This window comes from Protopterus annectens, chromosome 13.part0 (assembly GCF_019279795.1).
Source record: "Protopterus annectens isolate FY-2018-M chromosome 13.part0, PAN1.0, whole genome shotgun sequence".
NCBI classification, from domain to species: domain Eukaryota; kingdom Metazoa; phylum Chordata; order Ceratodontiformes; family Protopteridae; genus Protopterus; species Protopterus annectens.
The window spans coordinates 1,263,884,334-1,263,904,593 of record NC_056747.1 but is presented as its reverse complement, the minus strand read 5'-3'; the positions used below and the strand labels follow the sequence as shown (position 1 = coordinate 1,263,904,593).

Here is a 20,260-nt window from a genome sequence, read left to right as displayed (position 1 = left end):
AATGAACTGCCAGTTACAGAAATTCTGCACAAGGAGTTACCATCCACAAGCATGGAAAGTAGATGCCCTCTCATTCAGCTGGGAGAACCTACAAGTATACGCTTTCCCACCACTACCTCTCCTGCCAAAGGTACTCATAAAAGCCAGGCAAGAAGAGCCAAAGATGATCCTGATTGCCCCAGACTGGCCACGCCAGCACTGATACCCAATCTTAAAGAACTTAGCACAAGGACCACCCTGGATTTTGCCTCAAATCCCACATCTGCTGACTCAACACGACAATTAGATACTACACAGCCAGCTAAAGACCTTAAACCTAGCTGCATGGAAGATTCCTTAGTCAAGCAAGCAATGACGCTCTCCAAAGCTGTTATGGATGTCATTCTGGAGGCCAGAAGGCCTAGTACCAGGAAAGCCTATTTGGATAAATGGAAGAGATTCTGTGCCTGGAACTATACTCACAGCCTTGACCCTCCTGTCCCAAACATTCCTCAGATACTACAATATTTAACTGAGATGCTGGACAAAGGCCTCTCCTTCTCATCCATCAAGATCCACTCCTCTGCCATCTCTGCTCATTACAACACGGATCCACCAATTTTCTTTAATCCTTTGCTAAAACAGTACCTCAGAGGGGCTAAAAACATAAGGCCGCCCCGTAGAGCACCTACTCCAACTTGGGACCTCAACTTTGTTTTGGAAAAATTAACTTTACCTCCTTTTGAGCCAGCTAACTCAGCAGACTTAAAATATATCTCTTGGAAAACTGCTCTGCTCCTGGCAATAACATCTGCACTAAGAGTTTCAGAATTACAGGCACTAATGGCAGTGGAACCTTTCCTCATTTTCCACCAGGACAGGGTGTCTTTAAGAACTAACCCTACATTTATGCCAAAGGTGGTATCCAATGTGGCTCTAAACCAAACTGTTCATTTGCCAACTTTTTATCCAAAACCACAGAATAAAGGGGAGAGACTACTGCATTCCTTGGACATTCACAGGCAGTTGCACTTCTACTTGGACAAAACTAAAGCTTTCAGAAAATCTGAGCAATTATTTTTAGCATATGCTGCAGGAGCACAGGGAAAAGCCATTTCAAAACAGACTATTTCAAAATGGATAGGACATTGTATACATTTCTGCTATACACACCATGAGAAACCTGTACCTAGCAGCATTAGATCTCACTCCACCAGGGCAACAGCCACTTCAACTGCCTACCTCAGAGGAGTACCTACCAAGGATATTTTGGAAGCAGCAACATGGAGTTCTGTGCATACCTTCACCAAGCATTACCATCTGCCTCTATACTCTAAATCCAGAGCTGGCTTCACCACTGCAGTGCTGCAGGGCCTTATAGCCACCCCCAATGCCTTATAGAACCAGCCACCCTACCTCAGCTTTGGTATTCTATCCAAGTGTAATGAGTGCGGCAGTGTAACACGATGAACATAGTACAGTTTTGTACCTACCATAAATGTAGATGTTCCATTGTAAACACTGCTGCAGTCCAAGTTACCCTCCCTCTTTCCCTTCTTACTTGCTGGTACGTACCTATGTCTTCTACCCTTTACTACCTATGGGGAGTATTTGCTGGTAGCTGAAAGTTGTTGTTTGCTTTTCTTATGTATGTTTTATTAGCAATTGGAATTGACTACCTATTTGAGAGCACTTGACATCTGGGGCAAGAAAAACTGAAGAAAATGGCATCATGTTCATCGTGCATACAGCTGCAGTCATAACAGATGGGTTCTCCTGCCGTCAGGCGGGTCCTCGGTCGGCCGAATTCCAAAGTCTAGGTCCGGCGTCGGTTGTCGTCGCTTCTTCCCTGACGTCAGTGCGACAGGGGTATAAAGGAACCATCCGACGCCATTTTCTTCAGTCTTTCTTGCCGCGCGGTGCCCGAAGCAGAAGCAGTTCGCAAGTGCCGGTCGGCCAGCTCCTGAGATTATGAAAATTTGGAAACCGAAGTCTTCTTAAAAGCTAAGTACCCGTTGAAACTTTTCTTGCCTCAGACCGATGTCAGACAAAGTTAATAATTGTATTTCTTGTGGGAAGCAAATACCGCATAAGGATTTCCATTCCCTCTGTATACCTTGTTTAGGCCCAGACCACGACGTCTCGGTCTGTCGCTTTTGTGCTACATTCAACAAACGCACTATTAAGCGTCGGGCGGAGTTCGCCCAGCATTATTTTGGGAAAGCATTTAACTATACTATGTCGTCGGATACTCCGACTCCGGTTTTGTCTAAAAAACGCAAAGACAAGGACCGACACACGAGGTCCGCGGCCTCTACCGACACCACGCCAAAGCCGACTACACGTGGTCTGGTCCTCAGCGAGGCGCCTACGCAGCCCCTGGCTACCGACAACTTGTCTTTGATGGTGTCTCCTGTGCCCAAGGTCGCAGGCTCCTCGGTCCACACCCCGACTACAGATACCGAAGCCACTCTTGGCGTTGAAACTCAGAATGTGGACAGGTCCACCTCCACTCAAGGTGTCTTCAGACCTTCCTCTTCTTTCTCCATCAAGGCTTTCACAAAGTCTAAAGCAAGCATGCACTCTAAGAGACCAGCTACACAGGGCCCATCTCCAGGCCCCATGCCTAAGAAACAGATGCTTAAAATGGCTGAGGATTTAATTACTCTTATCAGAGGTTCTCAGCCCCCTCCGGACAAAAGACCTAGAGTGGAGGAAGATTCCCCCTCCTCTGATCAGGGCTCCATTATTTCAGAGCACTCTGATGATCAGGAACATTCTTACTCCCCTTTTGAAGACTCTGATGCGGAGGAGTCTATCCCTTCTGTATCCCCCCCTGAGGATTACTCATTTGGGGAAACTTTGCATACCTTAAGGGAACACTTCCACTGGGAAGGCCAGGATTATTCAGATTCCAAGAAAAGGCTCAGGGAATTTCTCTTGCTTCCTCAGCACAGGCCTCTGGCTATACCTCCTGTCTTGGACATCCTAGATGATGTTTACTCGGAGGCCTGCCTTAACCCGGACTCTCTACCTCCAGCTCCAGTTAAACCTGACAGATACTACAGGGTCCCTGACTCACACCAATTTCTATACAAAAGCCATGCTGCTGACCCAGAAACCATCTCACAGGGCCCCAAGGGAGTTAAGGCCTCCATTGCTAAAAATCCATTGCCTTCCGAGAGAGATTCCAGATCCTTAGAAATGTGGGGAAAAAAGATATACCTTGGCTACCTTATCCATGAGGGCCTTAAACTGTCAGTTTCATATGCTAAAATACCAACAGTTTTTGTTATCACAATTGAAAAGTAAAATGTCACAACCTGAACAACCAGACTTGAAGGAGTTGCAGGATTTGATGCATAGTGCAGAACAAGTGGGTAAGCATACCTTACAATGTGGTTTTGATGCTCTAGAGGCCTCATGTAGAGCTGCTGTTACAGGATCAGTCATACGTAGGCATGCCTGGCTCAAGGAACAAGCCTTGCCTGATCATGTCAAAGCTAAATTACTAGACACCCCCCTTCAAAAGGATGTACTATTTGGTGCTAATGCTGAGGAGGTATTAAGGAAAATGGAGGAAAAGGCTAAATCAATGCAAACTGTGAAAGAATTTCTACAGGTTCAACCCCCACGTTTTAGTAGAAATTGGCCTTCCAAAAACTGGTCCTTTCCTGCCACAGACAGACCCCAAAGAGGCAGATACAGGCGCCCGAGGGGCAGTGGACAATCCCAAGGATCGTATAGAGGCAGACAATTGCAAGCTCCTACACAAAGAGGTGGTGAGGACAACTTGCAATCTTTCAGAAAGCAAACCCAATGACTTTCCCCTTTGCATGCCAACCAGGTCTCAAATGGCAGCCCCCTTAGGAGGAAAGCTGGCATTATTTTCAAAAAATTGGCATATTGTCACAAAGGACAAATGGATCCTGGACATTATAAACAGAGGCTACAAATTCCATTTTCACACCCTTCCAAAAATGAGAGGCATGCCAAACCTGCCACACAATCAAAGGGCAGAGGCACAAAGGCAAATTACAGATCTCATAAACATGAAAGCTATTCAAGAGGTACCTACGCATGAACAAGGTCAAGGTTTTTATTCCAGGCTATTTCTGGTGCCAAGGAAGGGAAAAGATTGGAGACCTATTTTGGATCTATCCATCCTAAACACATTTCTACTCATACCAAAATTCAAGATGCTCACTCTACAGCAACTTCTTCCCATGCTGGGCAAGGAGTCTTGGCTGGTAACATTGGACCTCAAGGAGGCATACCTGCATGTCCCAATCAGACAAAATTGCAAAAGGTACCTCAGATTTCCTGCAGGTTCAACCCATTATCAATTCTCTGCATTGCCCTTTGGCTTATCTACTGTGCCCAGAGTATTCACGAAATGCTTAGCATCAGTAATTGCCTACTGCAGACTTCAAGGGATACAAATATATCCCTATTTGGACGACTGCCTGATCCAAACGGACAGCAAGCACATTCTTCTGAAACATCTGGCTTATGTAATAATGTTATTGAACTCTCTGGGATACACAGTCAACAAAAAGAAATCAAGGCTAATACCCTCTTGGAAGATAATTTTCCTGGGTGCCAATTTGGACACAAACACCCAGATGGCCTACCTCATGCCAGAGAAGCAGGGGCAAATAATACAATACTTCAGAACACTAGCAAATTGCACCAGGCTGACTGCAAGGAAAATCCTGCAGGCTCTGGGATTCATGGCATCTTGCATCTTACTAATCCCATGTGCAAAGCTGCATATGAGGAAACTACAATGGTACCTGAAAAACATATGGTCTCAACACAGCCACAGTTTGGAAACAATAATACCACTAATTCCATGTCTGCAAAAGGAATTTCTGTGGTGGGCTCAAGCATGTCAAACAAACACAGGTCTTCCATTCAGCAAGCCTCAAGCAAATCAAGTCATCACAACAGACGCCTCGGACTACGCCTGGGGGCACACATGACAGATCGGTGCATTCAGGGCAAATGGTCCCAAAAAGAAAAGCACCTTCACATCAATCAAAAAGAAATGCTAGCAGTAATAAATGCTATTATAGCTTTCAAGGACCTTCTACAACCAGGTCAACTATTGATAAGAACGGACAACACCACAGTTATGTGGTACATAAACAAGCAGGGAGGAACACATTCTTACCCCCTATGCAGACTGGCCATGTCACTTTGGAACATGGCCATGGACTTACAAATGGAACTACAAGCACAGTACTTGCCAGGCAAGGAAAACATGCTGGCAGACAACCTAAGCAGGAATATGACAGATCCACAAGAATGGAAGTTGCATCTCAAAGTTTTTACAGAAATAATCCAAGAATGGGGAAGGCCAGACATAGATCTCTTTGCCTCCCACAAAAATCATCAATTGACAAAATTCTGCTCAAGGATCTTCCATCCAAAGGCCTGGAGAGTGGACGCTCTCTCTTTCAGTTGGACATCAAAGACAGTTTATGCCTTCCCACCTCTTCCTCTGCTGCCCAAAGTTCTATTGAAGACCAGAGCAGACAGACCAAAGATGATCCTCATTGCTCCGGACTGGCCAAGGCAACACTGGTACCCACTCCTGAGGAGCCTGACGCATTCCTCACCATGGACCCTGCCTCTAATGCCTCTTCTTCTGACTCAGCACAGCTTCAAAACTCTTCACAGTCAGCTAAAAACACTCAATCTAGCCGCATGGAAGATTCCTTAGCATCACAGCAGGCCCTAATCTCCAAGGAGGTGCAGGATGTTATTTTGGAGGCCAGAAGGCCATCAACTAGAAAAGCTTACTCCGCAAAATGGAAACGTTTTTGTGTCTGGAATGAGAAAAAGGGCCAGGACCCTGGAAAACTGAATTTACCTCAAATACTACAATATTTGGCTGAACTACTAAGCAGTGGACTTTCTTTCTCCTCCATCAAAATCCATGCCTCAGCCATTTCTGCAGAATACAACACTGATCCACCTTTATTCTCTCACCCTCTCTTAAGACAGTTCCTCAGAGGGCTAAGAATTTAAGACCTCCAAGGAAACAACCAATACCTGCTTGGGATCTTAATTTCATTCTGGAAAAACTGACCTTGCCTCCCTTTGAGCCAGCTGCCTCATCAGATTTGCAATATTTGTCCTGGAAAACAGCTTTCCTTCTGGCCATCACCTCAGCTCGTAGAGTTTCAGAACTACAGGCTCTCATGGCTGTCCAGCCTTTTATCATCTTCCATCAGGACAGAGTTTCCTTATGAACCAACCCGTCCTTTATGCCTAAAGTGGTATCCAGGGTAGCTTTAAATCAGGCCATACATTTACCTACTTTTTATCCTAATCCTCAAAACAAAGGGGAGAGATTACTACATTCCTTGGACATCCACAGACAACTGCATTATTATTTGGACAGAACAAAGCCTTTCAGAAAATCAGAACAGCTCTTTGTGGCATATGCGGTAGGAGCTCAAGGAAAACCAATTTCCAAACAGACAATCTCAAAATGGATAGCCCACTGCATACGCTTTTGCTATTCCTTTCATGGCAAAACTGTACCTACAGGCATTAGAACTCATTCCACCAGGGCCACAGCCACCTCTGCAGCCTTCCTCAGAGGAGTTCCTACCAAAGATATTTTGGAAGCAGCCACCTGGAGTTCTGTGCATACCTTCTCCAAGCACTACAACCTACCATTATACTCCAAATCTAGAGCAGGCTTTGCCACTGCAGTCTTGCAGGGCATTTTGGCTCCTCCTAGTTCCACCTAGTGCCTACCACCCCTTTCTTAGCTTTGGGATTCTACCCATCTGTTATGACTGCAGCTGTATGCACGATGAACATAGTACAGTTTTGTACCTACCATAAATGTAGATGTTCGAGTGCTAATACAGCTGCAGTCCAGGTTTCCCTCCCTCCTTCCCCTCTTGGGACAGGCCTATAGGCTAGCACATCCTCATACAACCTGATTGGGGTATTCATTTATGATGTATTTGCTTGCAACTACTGTATTTTGATTATATTGCACTGCATTATTACACTAATTTATGTATTGCCTTCCTTCTGGGGGCACCTGACATCTGGGGCAAGAAAAACTGAAGAAAATGGCTTCGTCTGGTTCCTTTATACCCCTATCGCACTGACGTCAGGGAAGAAGCGACGACAACCGACGCCGGACCTAGACTTTGGAATTCGGCCGACCGAGGACCCACCTGACGGCAGGAGAACCCATCTGTTATGAATGCAGCTGTATTAGCACTCGAACATCTACATTTATGGTAGGTACAAAACTGTACTTTCTGCATCTTATATACCCTTGTTGCACTGACATCAGGGAGGAGGCGACAGCAACCGATGCCGGACCAAGACTTTGGAACTCAGGCCGACTGGGGAACCGCCTGACGGCAGGATAACCCAAGTGTAATGACTGCAGCAGTGTATACACTCGAACATCTACATTTATAGTAGGTACAAAACTGTACTTTCTCTCTCTCTTAAGTATCAGGGCTATTCAAACTGTCCCAGAAGAGGAAAGGGGACAAGGTTTTTACTCAAGACTTTTCATGGTGCCCAGAAAAGACAACTCCTGGCGTCCTATCCTGGACCTCTCTACCCTAAACACATTTTTGGTGATCCCAAAATTCAAGATGCTAACTCTTCACCAGTTGCTTCCTATGCTAGGCAAGGATGCCTGGTTGGCAACACTGGATTTAAAGGAAGCCTACCTGCACATCCCATTCAGGGAATCTTGCAGAAGATACCTAAGCTTCAAAGCAGGCTACATGCACTATCAGTTCTCTGCACTGCCCTTTGGCTTATCTACTGCACCCAGGGTATTCACAAAGTGCCTAGCTCCTATCATTGCATTTTGTAGGCAAAGAAATATTCAAATATACCCATACCTGGACGATTATCTAATTCAGGCAGAAAGCCAGGACATACTTTTGAATCGTCTAGCCTTTGTACAAAAATTGTTAACTTCTCAGTGGTACACCATAAACAAAAATAAATCTCATCTTGTACCCTGCCAACAAATTGTATTCCTGGGAGCAAGCTTGAACACAACTTCCCAGATGGCTTTCCTCACACCAGAGAAACAAGTTCATTTGACAGCCTACTTCAAACTACTGGCCATAAAAACCCAGCTGTCTGCAAGGAAAATACTGCAAGCCTTGGGGTTCATGGCCTCCTGCATTCTTCTAATTCCATATGATGAGGAAACTACAGTGGTATCTAAAAAGCCTATGGTGTCAACATTCTCAGGATCTAGAAGCAATGATTCCTAACATACCTTGCCTACAGATAGAGTTCCTTTGGTGGGTAGAGGCCTGCCACTAAAACAAGGGACTGCCATTCACTCTACCCCCTGCCGCCCAAACCCTAACAACAGATGCATCAGACTATGAATGGGGGACTCACTTGGCAGGGAAGTGCATTCAGGGCAAATGGAACCCAAGTCAAATGCACCTGCATATCAATCAAAAAGAAATGGTAGCTGTACAGAAAGCTCTGACAGCCTTCAAAGACCACATTCTTCCAGGGCAATTAATGGTAAAGACAGACAACACCACTATGTGGTACATAAACAAGCAGGGGGAACCCACTCATACCCTCTCTACAGACTAGCCATGGCTCTGTGGAACACAGCCTTGAGCTACCAGGTGCATGTACAGGCTCAGTTCCTGCCAGGAAAGCTAAATACATTGGCAAACGAACTAAGCAGAAATCTCATGGACCCACACGAGTGGAAACTGGAACCAAAGATATTCCAACATGTTGAGAAACAAATGGAGGAGCCCAGAGATGGACCTGTTTGCCTCCCCCCAGAACTACCAATTGGACAAATTTTGCACAAGAACTTACCACAAACAAGCTTGAAAAGTGGATGCCCTGCTTTTCACCTGTAAAAACCTATCAGTTTATGCCTTTCCACCTCTGCCTCTCCTCTCCAAGGTACTACTAAAGATCAAACAGGACAAACCAAGGTTGATACTAATTGCACCAGACTGGCTATGCCAACACTGGTACTCCCTTTTGCTCAGTGTGTCACTGCTGCCTCCAAGGCACCTACCTCAGACCCCTGCCCTGCTGTCCCAGAAGGAGGGACAGATTCTGCACCCTCAGCTTCAAACCCTGAACCTGGCAGCCTGGCTAATTACCTGATCTATCCATTACCATCCCTCAGTAAGCAAGTGTTGGATGTCATTTTGGAGGCAAGGAGGCCTAGTACTAGAAAATCTATTCTGTTCCCAGAACCAAACTCAGGGGGACGGGCACAGCAGTGCCCAGTTTACCTCAGATTCCTCAGTACTTAACTGAGATGTTTCACAAGGGCCTTTCCTTTTCATCCGTCAAAATTTACGCCTCAGCCATTTCAGCTCATTACAACACAGAACCATCCCTCTTCTCTCATCCACTGCTCAAGCAGTTTCTCAGAGGAGGCAAAAACTTAAGACCACCCAGGGGAGCCCCTACCCCAGCCTGTGACCTTAACTTTGTATTGGAAAAACTCACTCTACCTCCCTTTGAGCCAGCTGCAAATGCAGAGTTGAAATTCCTTTCTTGGAAAACAACTTTCCTTTTGGCCATCACTTCAGCAAGAAGGGTGTCTGAATTACAGGCCCTTATGGCAGTAGAGCCTTTCGTCATCTTTCATGCGGACAGGGTGTCCCTCAGGACAAATACCTCCTTCGTGCCCAAGGTGGTATCCAGTGTGGCTCTTAATCAGTCTATTCATTTGCCAACCTTCTTTTCTAATCCACAGAACAAAGGGGAATGGGTACTGCACTCCTTAGATGTGCACAGACAACTTAGATTTTACTTGGACAGGACTAAACCTCTCAGGAAATCTGAACAGCTGCTGGTTGCATTTGCTGCAGGGGCAGAGGGGAAGGCCATTTCAAAGCAAAACATTTCTAAATGGGTAGGCCATTGCATTAATTTCTGATATAACTACCATGGAAAACCTACCCCTCAGGGGATAAGACCACATTCAACTAGGTCTGCATCTACCTCTGCAGCCTTCCTCAGAGGTGTCCCTACCAGAGACATCCTAGAAGCTGCTACCTGGAGTTCTGTACATACCTTCACCAAGCATTACCATTTGCCAATGTACTCTAAATCCAGAGCTGGCTTTGCCACTGCAGTCTTGCAGAGCCTTATAGATGGTTCTAGTGCTATCTAATTTCCCCCTCCCATCCTTAGCTTTGGGACTCTACCCAAATGTGATGACTGCAATAGTGAAACACAAAGAACATAGTACAGTTGTGTACACTTAGCTTAAATGTAGATGTTCAAGTGTATTCACTGTTGCAGTCCTGGTTACTCTCCCTCCAGCCCCCTGACTTCTTTTGACTATACCTATATTCTTGTTTACTATGCTTAAAGCTTTTTGGTGTGTTTGCTTTTTTGTTGCAGATGTAACCTTGTATATATAATTGCTTCCCATTATGGGGGCACCTGACATCTGGGGCAAGAAAAAACTGATGTAATGGCATTGGCTGCATGCTTTATACCCCTGACTACTTGACGTCATGGAAGATGACACAGCAACCGACACAGAACCCAAGACTTTGATAATCTGGCCGACTGAGAGCTACTGCAAGCAGATAACCCAAATGTGGTGACTGCAACAGTGAATACACTCGAACATCTACATTTATGGTAAGTGTACACAACTGTACTGTCTCTGTTGCTTGAGCAGATTATTATTGAGAGCCACTGTGAATGTTTTTGTGCTTCTATGTGTGGATTTTGGTGGTCTAGGTTTAGTGGGACTATGTGATGAGTGTGGTGTGGTGCAAGTGTTTACCTTCTCCTCTTGACTGTCAAGTTCAGTCTTGGTTTGAGAGAGCTTTACCTCCAGTTTGGCTAGATAAGTGCATCTCTCACAGGTTGCGGTGTTGGGTGGTAGGAGGAGAGGGTTATCTGTGTACATGAGGCAATTGCTACATTGCCCCAAGATGCCCAGATTCATCAGATAGACAGGAGAGAACACCGGGAGCTGACCCTTGGACATGCCTGAATAAAAAACTACCTTCCTCTGGACAAGTGAGGAAAGTGAGTATAACAACTGTTTTTCTCTAAGGAAGTGAGGAAAGTAAGTACAAAAATTGTTTTCCTCTAGGAGTCTAGGTAAATAGGAAGGTTGAGTGTTGTAGTAATTTGTAGCTTATTTAGTGCTAACAACAAGTTCTGAACAAGGGTTGAGCATGAATAAGCAAATTCAAGTGCTAAAACTAAGAATCTCTACCTGAATATTGTGGTAGATAGGCTACCTAGTACTTTCCACTCTCACTGATAAGCTAGAATGCTTTCCTGCAACACAGAAAGGCTTGGGGGGCTCAGAAGCTTACAAACAGTCCTGGATACAGCAAATCTGTATCTGGACTAGACTAGTTACAGGAAGGATAGGAAACAAGCGCAAATGTGGGCTTTTAAACCAGAAAGTTGAAAGAGATGGAAAAACTGCCCAAACGGCCAATAAACTACAATTTCTGGGCCATAAACCACTCTTGTGGTAGGTAGGTTACCTAGTGCTTACGACTCCCACTGATAAGCTAGAAGGCTTCCCTCCATCACAGAAAGGCTGGGGGGGCTCAGAAGCTTACAAACAGTCCTGAATACAGCAAATCTGTATCTGGACTAGACTAGTTACAGGAAAGATGGGAAACAAGCACAAACGTGGGCTTTTAAACCAGTAAGTTGAAAGAGATGGAAAAACTGCCAAATGGCCAATAAACTACAATTTCTGAGCCAGAAACCACTCTTGTGGTAGATAGGCTACCTAGTGCTTAGGCTGCCAAATGCTTACCACTCCCACTGATGAGCTAGTAGGCTTCCCTCCAAGACAGAAAGGCTTGGGGTCCTCAGAAGCTTACAAGCAGTCCTGGATATAGCAAACCTGTATCTGGACTAGACTTGTTACAGGAAAGGTGGGAAACAAGCGCAAACACAGGCTTTTAAACCAGAAAGTTGAAAGTGATGGAAAAACTGCCAAATGGCCAATAAACTACAATTTCTGGGCCAGAAACCACTCTTGTGGTAGATAGGCTACATAGTGCTTACCACTCCCACTGATAAGGTAGAAGGCTTTCCTCCAACACAGAAAGGCTTGGGGGATACCATATCTGTGAATAGTACTTGCCTTACTATGCCCACTCAAAAAAAAAAAAAAAAAAAAAAAAAAGACGACAGCCCCTCTGCTTTACAATGGGATGGAATTAAGAGCACAGATGGCCACAGTTGCGTATTTCAATTTATTGCTGTGATACATATAGACAGCATGCTGCCACACCACTACTTCCCAAAGACTGCCACTATCTGTGTACATTTCAGATGTCAGACTGGGGTGAAACTGGAAAAATAAACAGAGCATATTTCATCTTGTTGTCATGAGACATATATAAAGAGCATGCCTCCTCTCCTTACCCTCCCCCATAACATAGCCACCTGTATATGCATCTGATGTTCGACTGTACGGGGAAAATGATCACAGTAGTGAATTCTGTATCTGAGACAAACTTTTGATTTTGACTTAGTGACAGTTTTGCTTGTGGACTTCATTTTGTAAACTGAAGTTTGCTGACAGCATGATGAAAGCAAAATGAGTGTGTGTGGAAATTGAAGAGATTTTACCTGATTACTAGTAGTAATACATGTTGTCTAATACAGGCAGAAATCAGCATGAAGGAATTTGACTTGCTTGTCTGAATGGTAACGTCTGGCACAAATTCAACAATATCTGATATCATTCATTCTTTTTATGTCTTTATGTCAGTGTTTTTAGTGCCCTTTGCAAGTCAGGTAATCAGGCATACAACTAAAGTATTGCTAGTAATAATTTTAAGAGAAATAACAGTATAGTGACTGGCTAGTTAATATGGAGCCAAGGGGTCTGTCTGTGTTGATAGTGACCAGTAATAGAATTATTGCTAGAGTTATCCATTGGGGATAGGACTTGGATTCTGCAAACTTTTTTGTTGTATCCATAGAAGGAGGCTGTGGTACCTGTTATTAGTGTCATGAATCCTGGTTGAGGTGGGGGGAGGGATCAGGCAGAGAGACTGCTACAAAGGGACAAGGATGGTTGAGAAGTGGTGTTGCTGCCCAACTGGCACATCAAGGAGGGAACCTCTACTTGAAACATGTTTACATCCAGGACCGATCAGAAAGCAGGCAAAGAGTTTCTGTGATATGCTATGGAGTAATAGCTGAAGTCTCTTACTTATCCACTTCTTTTGAGCAGTAGAAACCATGTTGAAAGTATTTGGAAATATGGAGTAAGTAAGGCAGAAAATAAATGAACCTAAATAGTAACAACAGGAAAAGGACAATACAGAGTGGCATTGTGAAGTAAAATACAGCAGGGTGTTATGATATGATCCTGTTACCCCTCCCCAGAGGGCATCACATGCTATTCCCTGCTGTACCCCTATCTACACTAAATAGATTACCATTGTAGCCCCCTGTCTACAGTAACTAGATTACCAGTGTAGCCCCCTGTCTATACTAACTAGATTACCAGTGTAGACCCCTTGTCTACACTAACTAGATGACCAGTGTTGCCCCCTATCTACACTAACTAGATTATCAATGTAGCTTAATGACTGTCATGGATATAAACATTTTTCCACTTTGTTTAGTAGTTGATGAATTTAATTTTTTTTCATTATAGTCAAAATATAACCCAATCTTTAATGTGCTCAGTAATTCTCTGTCTGAGTTGTCTTTATTTCTTTGTCAACCCCGGGCACCCCTTTTCATGAGTCAAAACTAAGTACAGAAAGAAAGAAATAGCCAGTAGGCTAGTGGAAATGGATACTGTCCTGTTTTTATTAACCATAGGTTCATAGGTTCATACTAGGCTATCTGCCCTGGGGCAATTATAAGCCTAGCCCGATTCTGTATGGCTTACGCCACCCCTTGATTTGAGTATACTGTGCCCTTTTTAAGGTTTAGTTTACTGTGCCTCTGTCTAATAGTGACACGGGAGTAATCCCTGGGACAAACCTACGATCCCCCATCCACCTATCGAGATTCTTCTTGAAGAGATTCAGTGAGGTGCTCTGCCTCACATGAACTGGAATTCTATTCCAGAGCGAAGGGAGCCTCTGGGTTATGAACCTGTCCCTCCAGCAAGTTCTATTTATTTCTGTGCTGAGGTTCAAGTCCCTCGAGCGTGTGGCTCTAAGGGATTTAGATTTACTGAGGTGGAGCATGTCCATTAATTCTGGATTTGACATAGCTTTGTATGTCAGGCAAAGATCGCCTTGAAGTAGGCGGTATGCAACTGAGTAGAGCTGGAGTTTTTTTAACCGAGCAGCATATGGCATCTGTTTGAGACCCTTGATCCTCTTGGTGAGATACTTTTTGGGTCTTTCTAATTGCTGCAGGTGTCGTGTAAGGTACATCCCAAAAGGGGCATTGTATTCTATGATGGGCCACAGCTTATTACAAAAGAAGGAAACAGTTGTAATTTGCAGCTGCCTTAGTCAATGGAATTATTTTACTCCACCCCTAATTGGAGAAATTGGGTAACTGTAAGTTGGTTGCTTACTGCAGGACACAGTACATTACCCACAGAGAGTGTTACCATTCTGTTCTAATTTTTCTGCTATGTTCACTTGATTAAAATGTTTAAAATCATTCCCATATTATTTATTTTTAATTTGTTCAACAATTGTATCCACTGAGCTATTGTAAGAACATTAGTTGCAGAATTCTTCACCCTAAAGCTGCACTTGTGATGAGGTTCAGCTATGGACGTTGTCCAGTCCAGTAATGGTTCTTTTCCTTACTTGTTGAGATAGGCTGTGTCTCCCCATGACTCTTAATAGGATAGTGTTGATAGCAGAGAATGAAAAAACGAATGAACTGTAGGTTGGTGTTAGACTTACTGTATTTTAGTCTGCAGTGCCAGACATTTTGACATCCACTGCTTCTTTAGGATTTCTTAAGGCGTTCACATATTTTGTAATATTGTCCTGAGAAGACTGTTCTCAATGCAGGTGCAATAACGTGTACATATACATTGTCATCTATTCTCTGAAAAAACAGACTCACAAAGGGTGTGTTCTAGCATAAAAGAGTAGTGATTTCCAGTGTTCCATTATCTTTTAAGTTTGCATTGGTATAACAGAGATGTCTCACTGATGTCCGTTGTAAATACTATACTGTGATATGTCTCACTGATGTCCGTTGTAAATACTACACTGTGATATGTCTCACTGATGTCCGTTTTAAATACTGTGCTGTGAAATGTCTCACTGATGTCCATTGTAAATACTGTGCTGTGAAATGTCTCACTGATGTCTGTTGTAAATACTGTGCTGTGAAATGTCTCACTGATGTCCGTTGTAAATACTATGTTGTGATATGTCTCACTGATGTCCATTGTAAATACTATACTGTGAAATATCTCACTGATGTCTGTTGTGAATATTATGCTGTGAAATGTCTCACTGATGTCCGTTGTAAATACTATGCTGTAAAATGTCTCAATGATGTCCATTATACATGCTGTGCTGTGAAATGTCTCACTGATGTCCGTTGTAAATACTATGCTGTGAAATGTCTCACTGATGTCTGTTGTAAATACTGTGCTGTGAAATGTCTCACTGATGTCCGTTGTAAATACTATGCTGTGAAATATCTCACTGATGTCTGTTGTAAATACTATGCTGTGAAATGTCTCACTGATGTCCATTGTAAATACTATGCTGTGAAATGTCTCACTGTTGTCTGTTGTAAATACTATGTTCTGATATGTATTACTATTGTCTGTTGTAAATACTATGCTGTGAAATGTCTCACTGATGTCCATTGTAAATACTATGCTGTGAAATGTCTCAATGTTGTCTGTTGTAAATACTATGTTCTGATATGTCTTACTGATGTCTGTTGTAAATACTATGCTGTGAAATGTCTCACTGATGTCCGTTGTAAATACTATGCTGTGAAATGTCTCACTGATGTCCATTGTAAATTATATGCTGTGAAATGTCTCAATGATGTCCGTTTTAAGTACTATGCTGTGAAATGTCTTACTGATGTCCGTTGTAAAAACTATGCTGTGAAATGTCTCACTGATGTCCATTGTAAATACTGTGCTGTGAAATGTCTCACTGATGTCCGTTGTAAATGCTATACTATGAAATATCTCACTGATGTCCATTGTAAATACTATGCTGTGAAATGTCTCACTGATGTCCGTTGTAAATACTATGCTGTGAAATGTCTCACTGATGTCCGTTGTAAATACTATGCTGTGAAATGTCTCACTGATGTCCATTGTAAATACTATGCTGTGAAATGTCTCATTGATGTCCATTGTAAATACTGTGCTGTGAAATGTCTCACTGATGTCCGTTGTAAATACTATGCAGTGAAATATCTCACTGATGTCCGTTGTAAATACTATGCTGTGAAACATCTCACTGTTGTCTGTTGTAAATACTATGTTCTGAAATGTCTCACTGATGTCCATTGTAAATACTATGCTGTGAAATGTCTCACTGATGTCCGTTGTAAATACTATGCTGTGAAATGTGGATGATGTTCCAGCAACTGATGGGAGATCAAACTTAAAAGGATGATTTTTAACAGCTGCGGTTTGCTGTGAGTGAGTGATTGTATGTATGTCTTTACATTTAGCGTTACTTTCAGTAACTCGGCTTTCTGTCCTTTTCTTGCAGAGCCGTAAGGATAAGGAGCGTCCCAAGCATAAACACAAAAAGCCGACTGAATCCCTTAATGCTCTTGTGTCACCGGTCTCTGTAACTACTGAAAAGGTAAACGTGCATTCATTAGCCACTCACTAGAGCATGTTAACTTTATCAAGATGTGTACTTGTTTAGGAGGACTGATTCACTAGTTCATGTTTTACTTGACACAGTGGATTATTGCTGCATCTGGCATGAGCTTTACTTTTTTCTACTTCTTGGGATTAAGCTATCTCCCTTCTGGATTAATGTCTAATACAGACACAGGAATGGGAGTGCTTAGATACATTTGACCGTGTTGGCCAGCTGTATGTTAGAATATTTTTGTGGGAGCACGTAGTCACTGATTTTTGACAGTAGTGAATCAACAGAAAAATTATTGTCTGGACTGTGTTGTTATTTGCCAAGGTTGTGGTGTCTGTGGATGTGATATTTGGTACTGTCTTTCGCCTGAGTCACTATTATTTGTTTAAGTGGGTTACTGAACAGATCATTTGTGGATCAGATTTAACTATGTTTTGGGCACATCAGCAAGCATAAATGCTTTATATATTGACAGTTTATATTAGGCAGTAGTAGCAGAGGGGTGTACATTTAACATTGACTGTAGTTAATGTGCACCTCAGACCTTTCTGCCATATGTATAAATCAGGATCAGTTAGAATGTGACACAAAAAAGTCAAGGTGGGAAAGTCTGTTCCCATTTTTACTAAAAACTTGTATTCTGTAACTGTAGAGGTGCAGTGTTTCAACAACAACAATTCTGTGATCTTATTTTATGTATAATCACTATTTTAAGCACATGCACATCAAAAACATTGTACGTATTCTAGAAACTTTCAAATTTTTTGAGCTGTTATTAACTAGGGTATACGGTGAGGTTTAGAGGGAGGACACTAGGCCGCTCTTTTACTAATTGTGCGGTAACTTCTTTGTACTATTCTGTACGTAGCATGAGACAGCTGTGCTGATGTCTGCATCATAAAGTGTACTCACGTTTACCATAACAGAAAATGTTTGAGGAATAGTTTTGCTGCTGCTTGAATTCAGTATGTGAATTGTTAATAGCTCAAGGTGATGCCTTATTTTCAGGAGTCAGAGATCCGTAAAGGTTTGTCGATGCAGTGTGTGTACCATGGATGCTAGATGGAGCTTGGCTTTAAAAGAGAATGCACTCCATATCCTGCTCTGTTCTTCGGTTACTAGAAAGAAGCATGCGGAGTAGTAGTACTAGAAATGGTGCTGAGGGGCTTTGTGAATGGGGATATGAAGTCACATTAGTAAGCCCCTGTTTTGCCATTATGGTTTACATTACATTGTGTTTCCTAGATGGCACAAGCGGAGAGTAAGCCTTTCTGGATTGTCCTTCTAAGTATATTCGCCCTTCTACCTCTCCTTTGCCCTTATCTTCCTCTTACCCTTTACCTTTAGGTATGTTGTGGTGGTTAAAACACTAAATAGCATGTCCCATATTTTCCATCTCATATTATGGTAGCCCATTCTGTAAGTCTGCAGCTTTCTCTGTGAAAAAGTAATTGTTCTTCCGTTTCACTGTTGCAGTATTCATTACAATAGGGAATACCTACCTAGGGAAGCCCAACTTCCGGCCAGTGTACAAAAGCCTTAGGTTGCTTAAAGATACATCGTACGTCACACATGGACGGCGCAGTGGTGCAGTTGTTAGTGTTGTTTCCTCACAGCAGGAGGCTCTCCAGTTAAATTCTCAGCTGGGGTGCCTTCTGTGCAGAGTCTGCATGTCCTCCCTTTGTTATTTTATTTTATTTTATTTAACATTTGTTAACCGAGAAAGTCCAACTTGGAACAAAACCAATTTTCAGCTGTGGCCCGGGGAGAAACGCTCCAGATGCATGTCTTTGTAATGTGGGAGGAAAGCAGCGTACCCGAAGGAAACTCACATGAATGCAGGGAGGACATGCAGGCTCCGCACAGAAGGTACCCCAGCCGAGAATCGAACTGGAGAACCTCTTGCTGTGAGGCAACAATGCTACCGCTGCACCACTGTGCCGTCCAAAGCATGGGCTTATTCCCACTTTCCAGAAACATGCATCTGGAGCCTTCTCCCTGGACCTCCGCTGAAAATGGGCTCTGTGCCAGTCGGACTTGCATGGTAAACAAATGTTAAATAAATAAAATAAACAAATAAATGTGCTTCTCAGGTAGCATAGGGCATAAAGGTGACATCAGGCTGTACGTTACTCAGAACTTCTTTGCCACCAGTCTGAATGTCATCTCTTGATCATTGTCCTGAATACTGACATTACATTGCTGGTTTCACCAAGCCATTGCAGATAAGTGCCCCACTGGGGTTCCTTTTTTGCTTGTCTTTTTGTTGCTTGTGGAGTTTCATGTCATCCAAGAAGGGTAAATGCCAGTGTGGGAGACAGATTCCCCATAAAAACCGCCACGAACAGTGTCTGTTTTGCCTTGGCACCTTGCACGACCATACGTCCTGTTCTATCTGTCAGGCTTTTGTACCTAAAACTTTGAGGGAACTTCTTGCCCAGAGGGAAGAAGAAAGCCAAGAAGCCTAGGCCAGAATCTTCCACTGTTCAGCGTCTGCCAGACATTTCTTCCAAGGTGAGTGAATGCTCAGAGGTTCGTCTGGCTTTGTTTTTGGATTCCTCTGCGCATGCGAATTGGTGGCCGGTGGGGGCCCAACTTTAAGCACATCAGAGGAGGCTTTGCAGAAGTCCGTTTTGGACATTCAAGGGGAAACATAGTTGATAATTTCCAAGGGGGCCTAGGGGTGTTCCTCAGATTTTAGTCAGAGAAGTTGTTCCTACAACTACTATTGAATGCCGTGCTAGGTTAGGGCCTTCCAAGTTTTATAAGGCAGATATTCCATTAAAGAAAAAAACAAAAAACTAAACATGTTTTTCGTGCCCCTAAGGATCCATAAAGTGAGTTGCAGGCCTTTACTCAGGATTTGTTTAGTGCTTTCATGGCATTGAAACCTCCTCAGGGTGATGTTCTTCGTGTTTCACTGTTGCAGTCATTACATTTGGGTAATCCTGCTGGCAGATTGCCCTCAGCTGGCCTGAATTCTAAAGTCTTGGGTCCTGCGTTGGCTGCTGTCACCCCTTCCCAGACGTCAGGTCATCAGGGGTATAAAAGAAGCAGCCAACGCCATTTTCTTCAGTCTTTCTTGCCGCGCGGTGCCCGAAGCAGAAGCAGTTCGAAAGTGCCGGTCGGCCGACTCCTGAGATTTTCGTATTTGAGTTTCATATCCAAAGTCTTCAATAAAGCTAAGTACCCTGTTGGGAAAACTTTTTTCTTGCTCCAGACCGATGTCAGAAAAAGTTAATAACTGTATTTCTTGTGGGAAGCAAATACCTCATAAGGATTTTCATTCTTACTGTATTCCTTGCCTAGGCCCTGATCACAATGTTTCTGGTTGTCGGTTTTGTGCTAGATTTAACCAACACACTATTAAGTGTCAGTATGATTTTGCTTTAAACTTTTTTGGATGCCAGTTTAATTATCCTGAAATGTCGTCAGATAGCCATCCGACTACCGGAGTTTACAAAAAATGCAAAGAAAAG

At 43.3% G+C, this 20,260-nt stretch overlaps 1 protein-coding gene across 4 annotated transcripts in view; it reads left to right on the top strand.

Moving 5' to 3' along the window:
* Positions 1-20,260, top strand: part of MLLT6 (MLLT6, PHD finger containing) — a 2,458,880-nt gene that overhangs the window by 1,579,130 nt on the left and 859,490 nt on the right. For all 4 annotated transcript variants that reach the window (XM_044055280.1, XM_044055279.1, XM_044055278.1 and 1 more), the window contains exon 7: positions 16,671-16,766. In XM_044055280.1, coding sequence (XP_043911215.1) covers positions 16,671-16,766 — 96 coding nt within the window. The remainder of the gene's footprint in view (positions 1-16,670; positions 16,767-20,260) is intronic.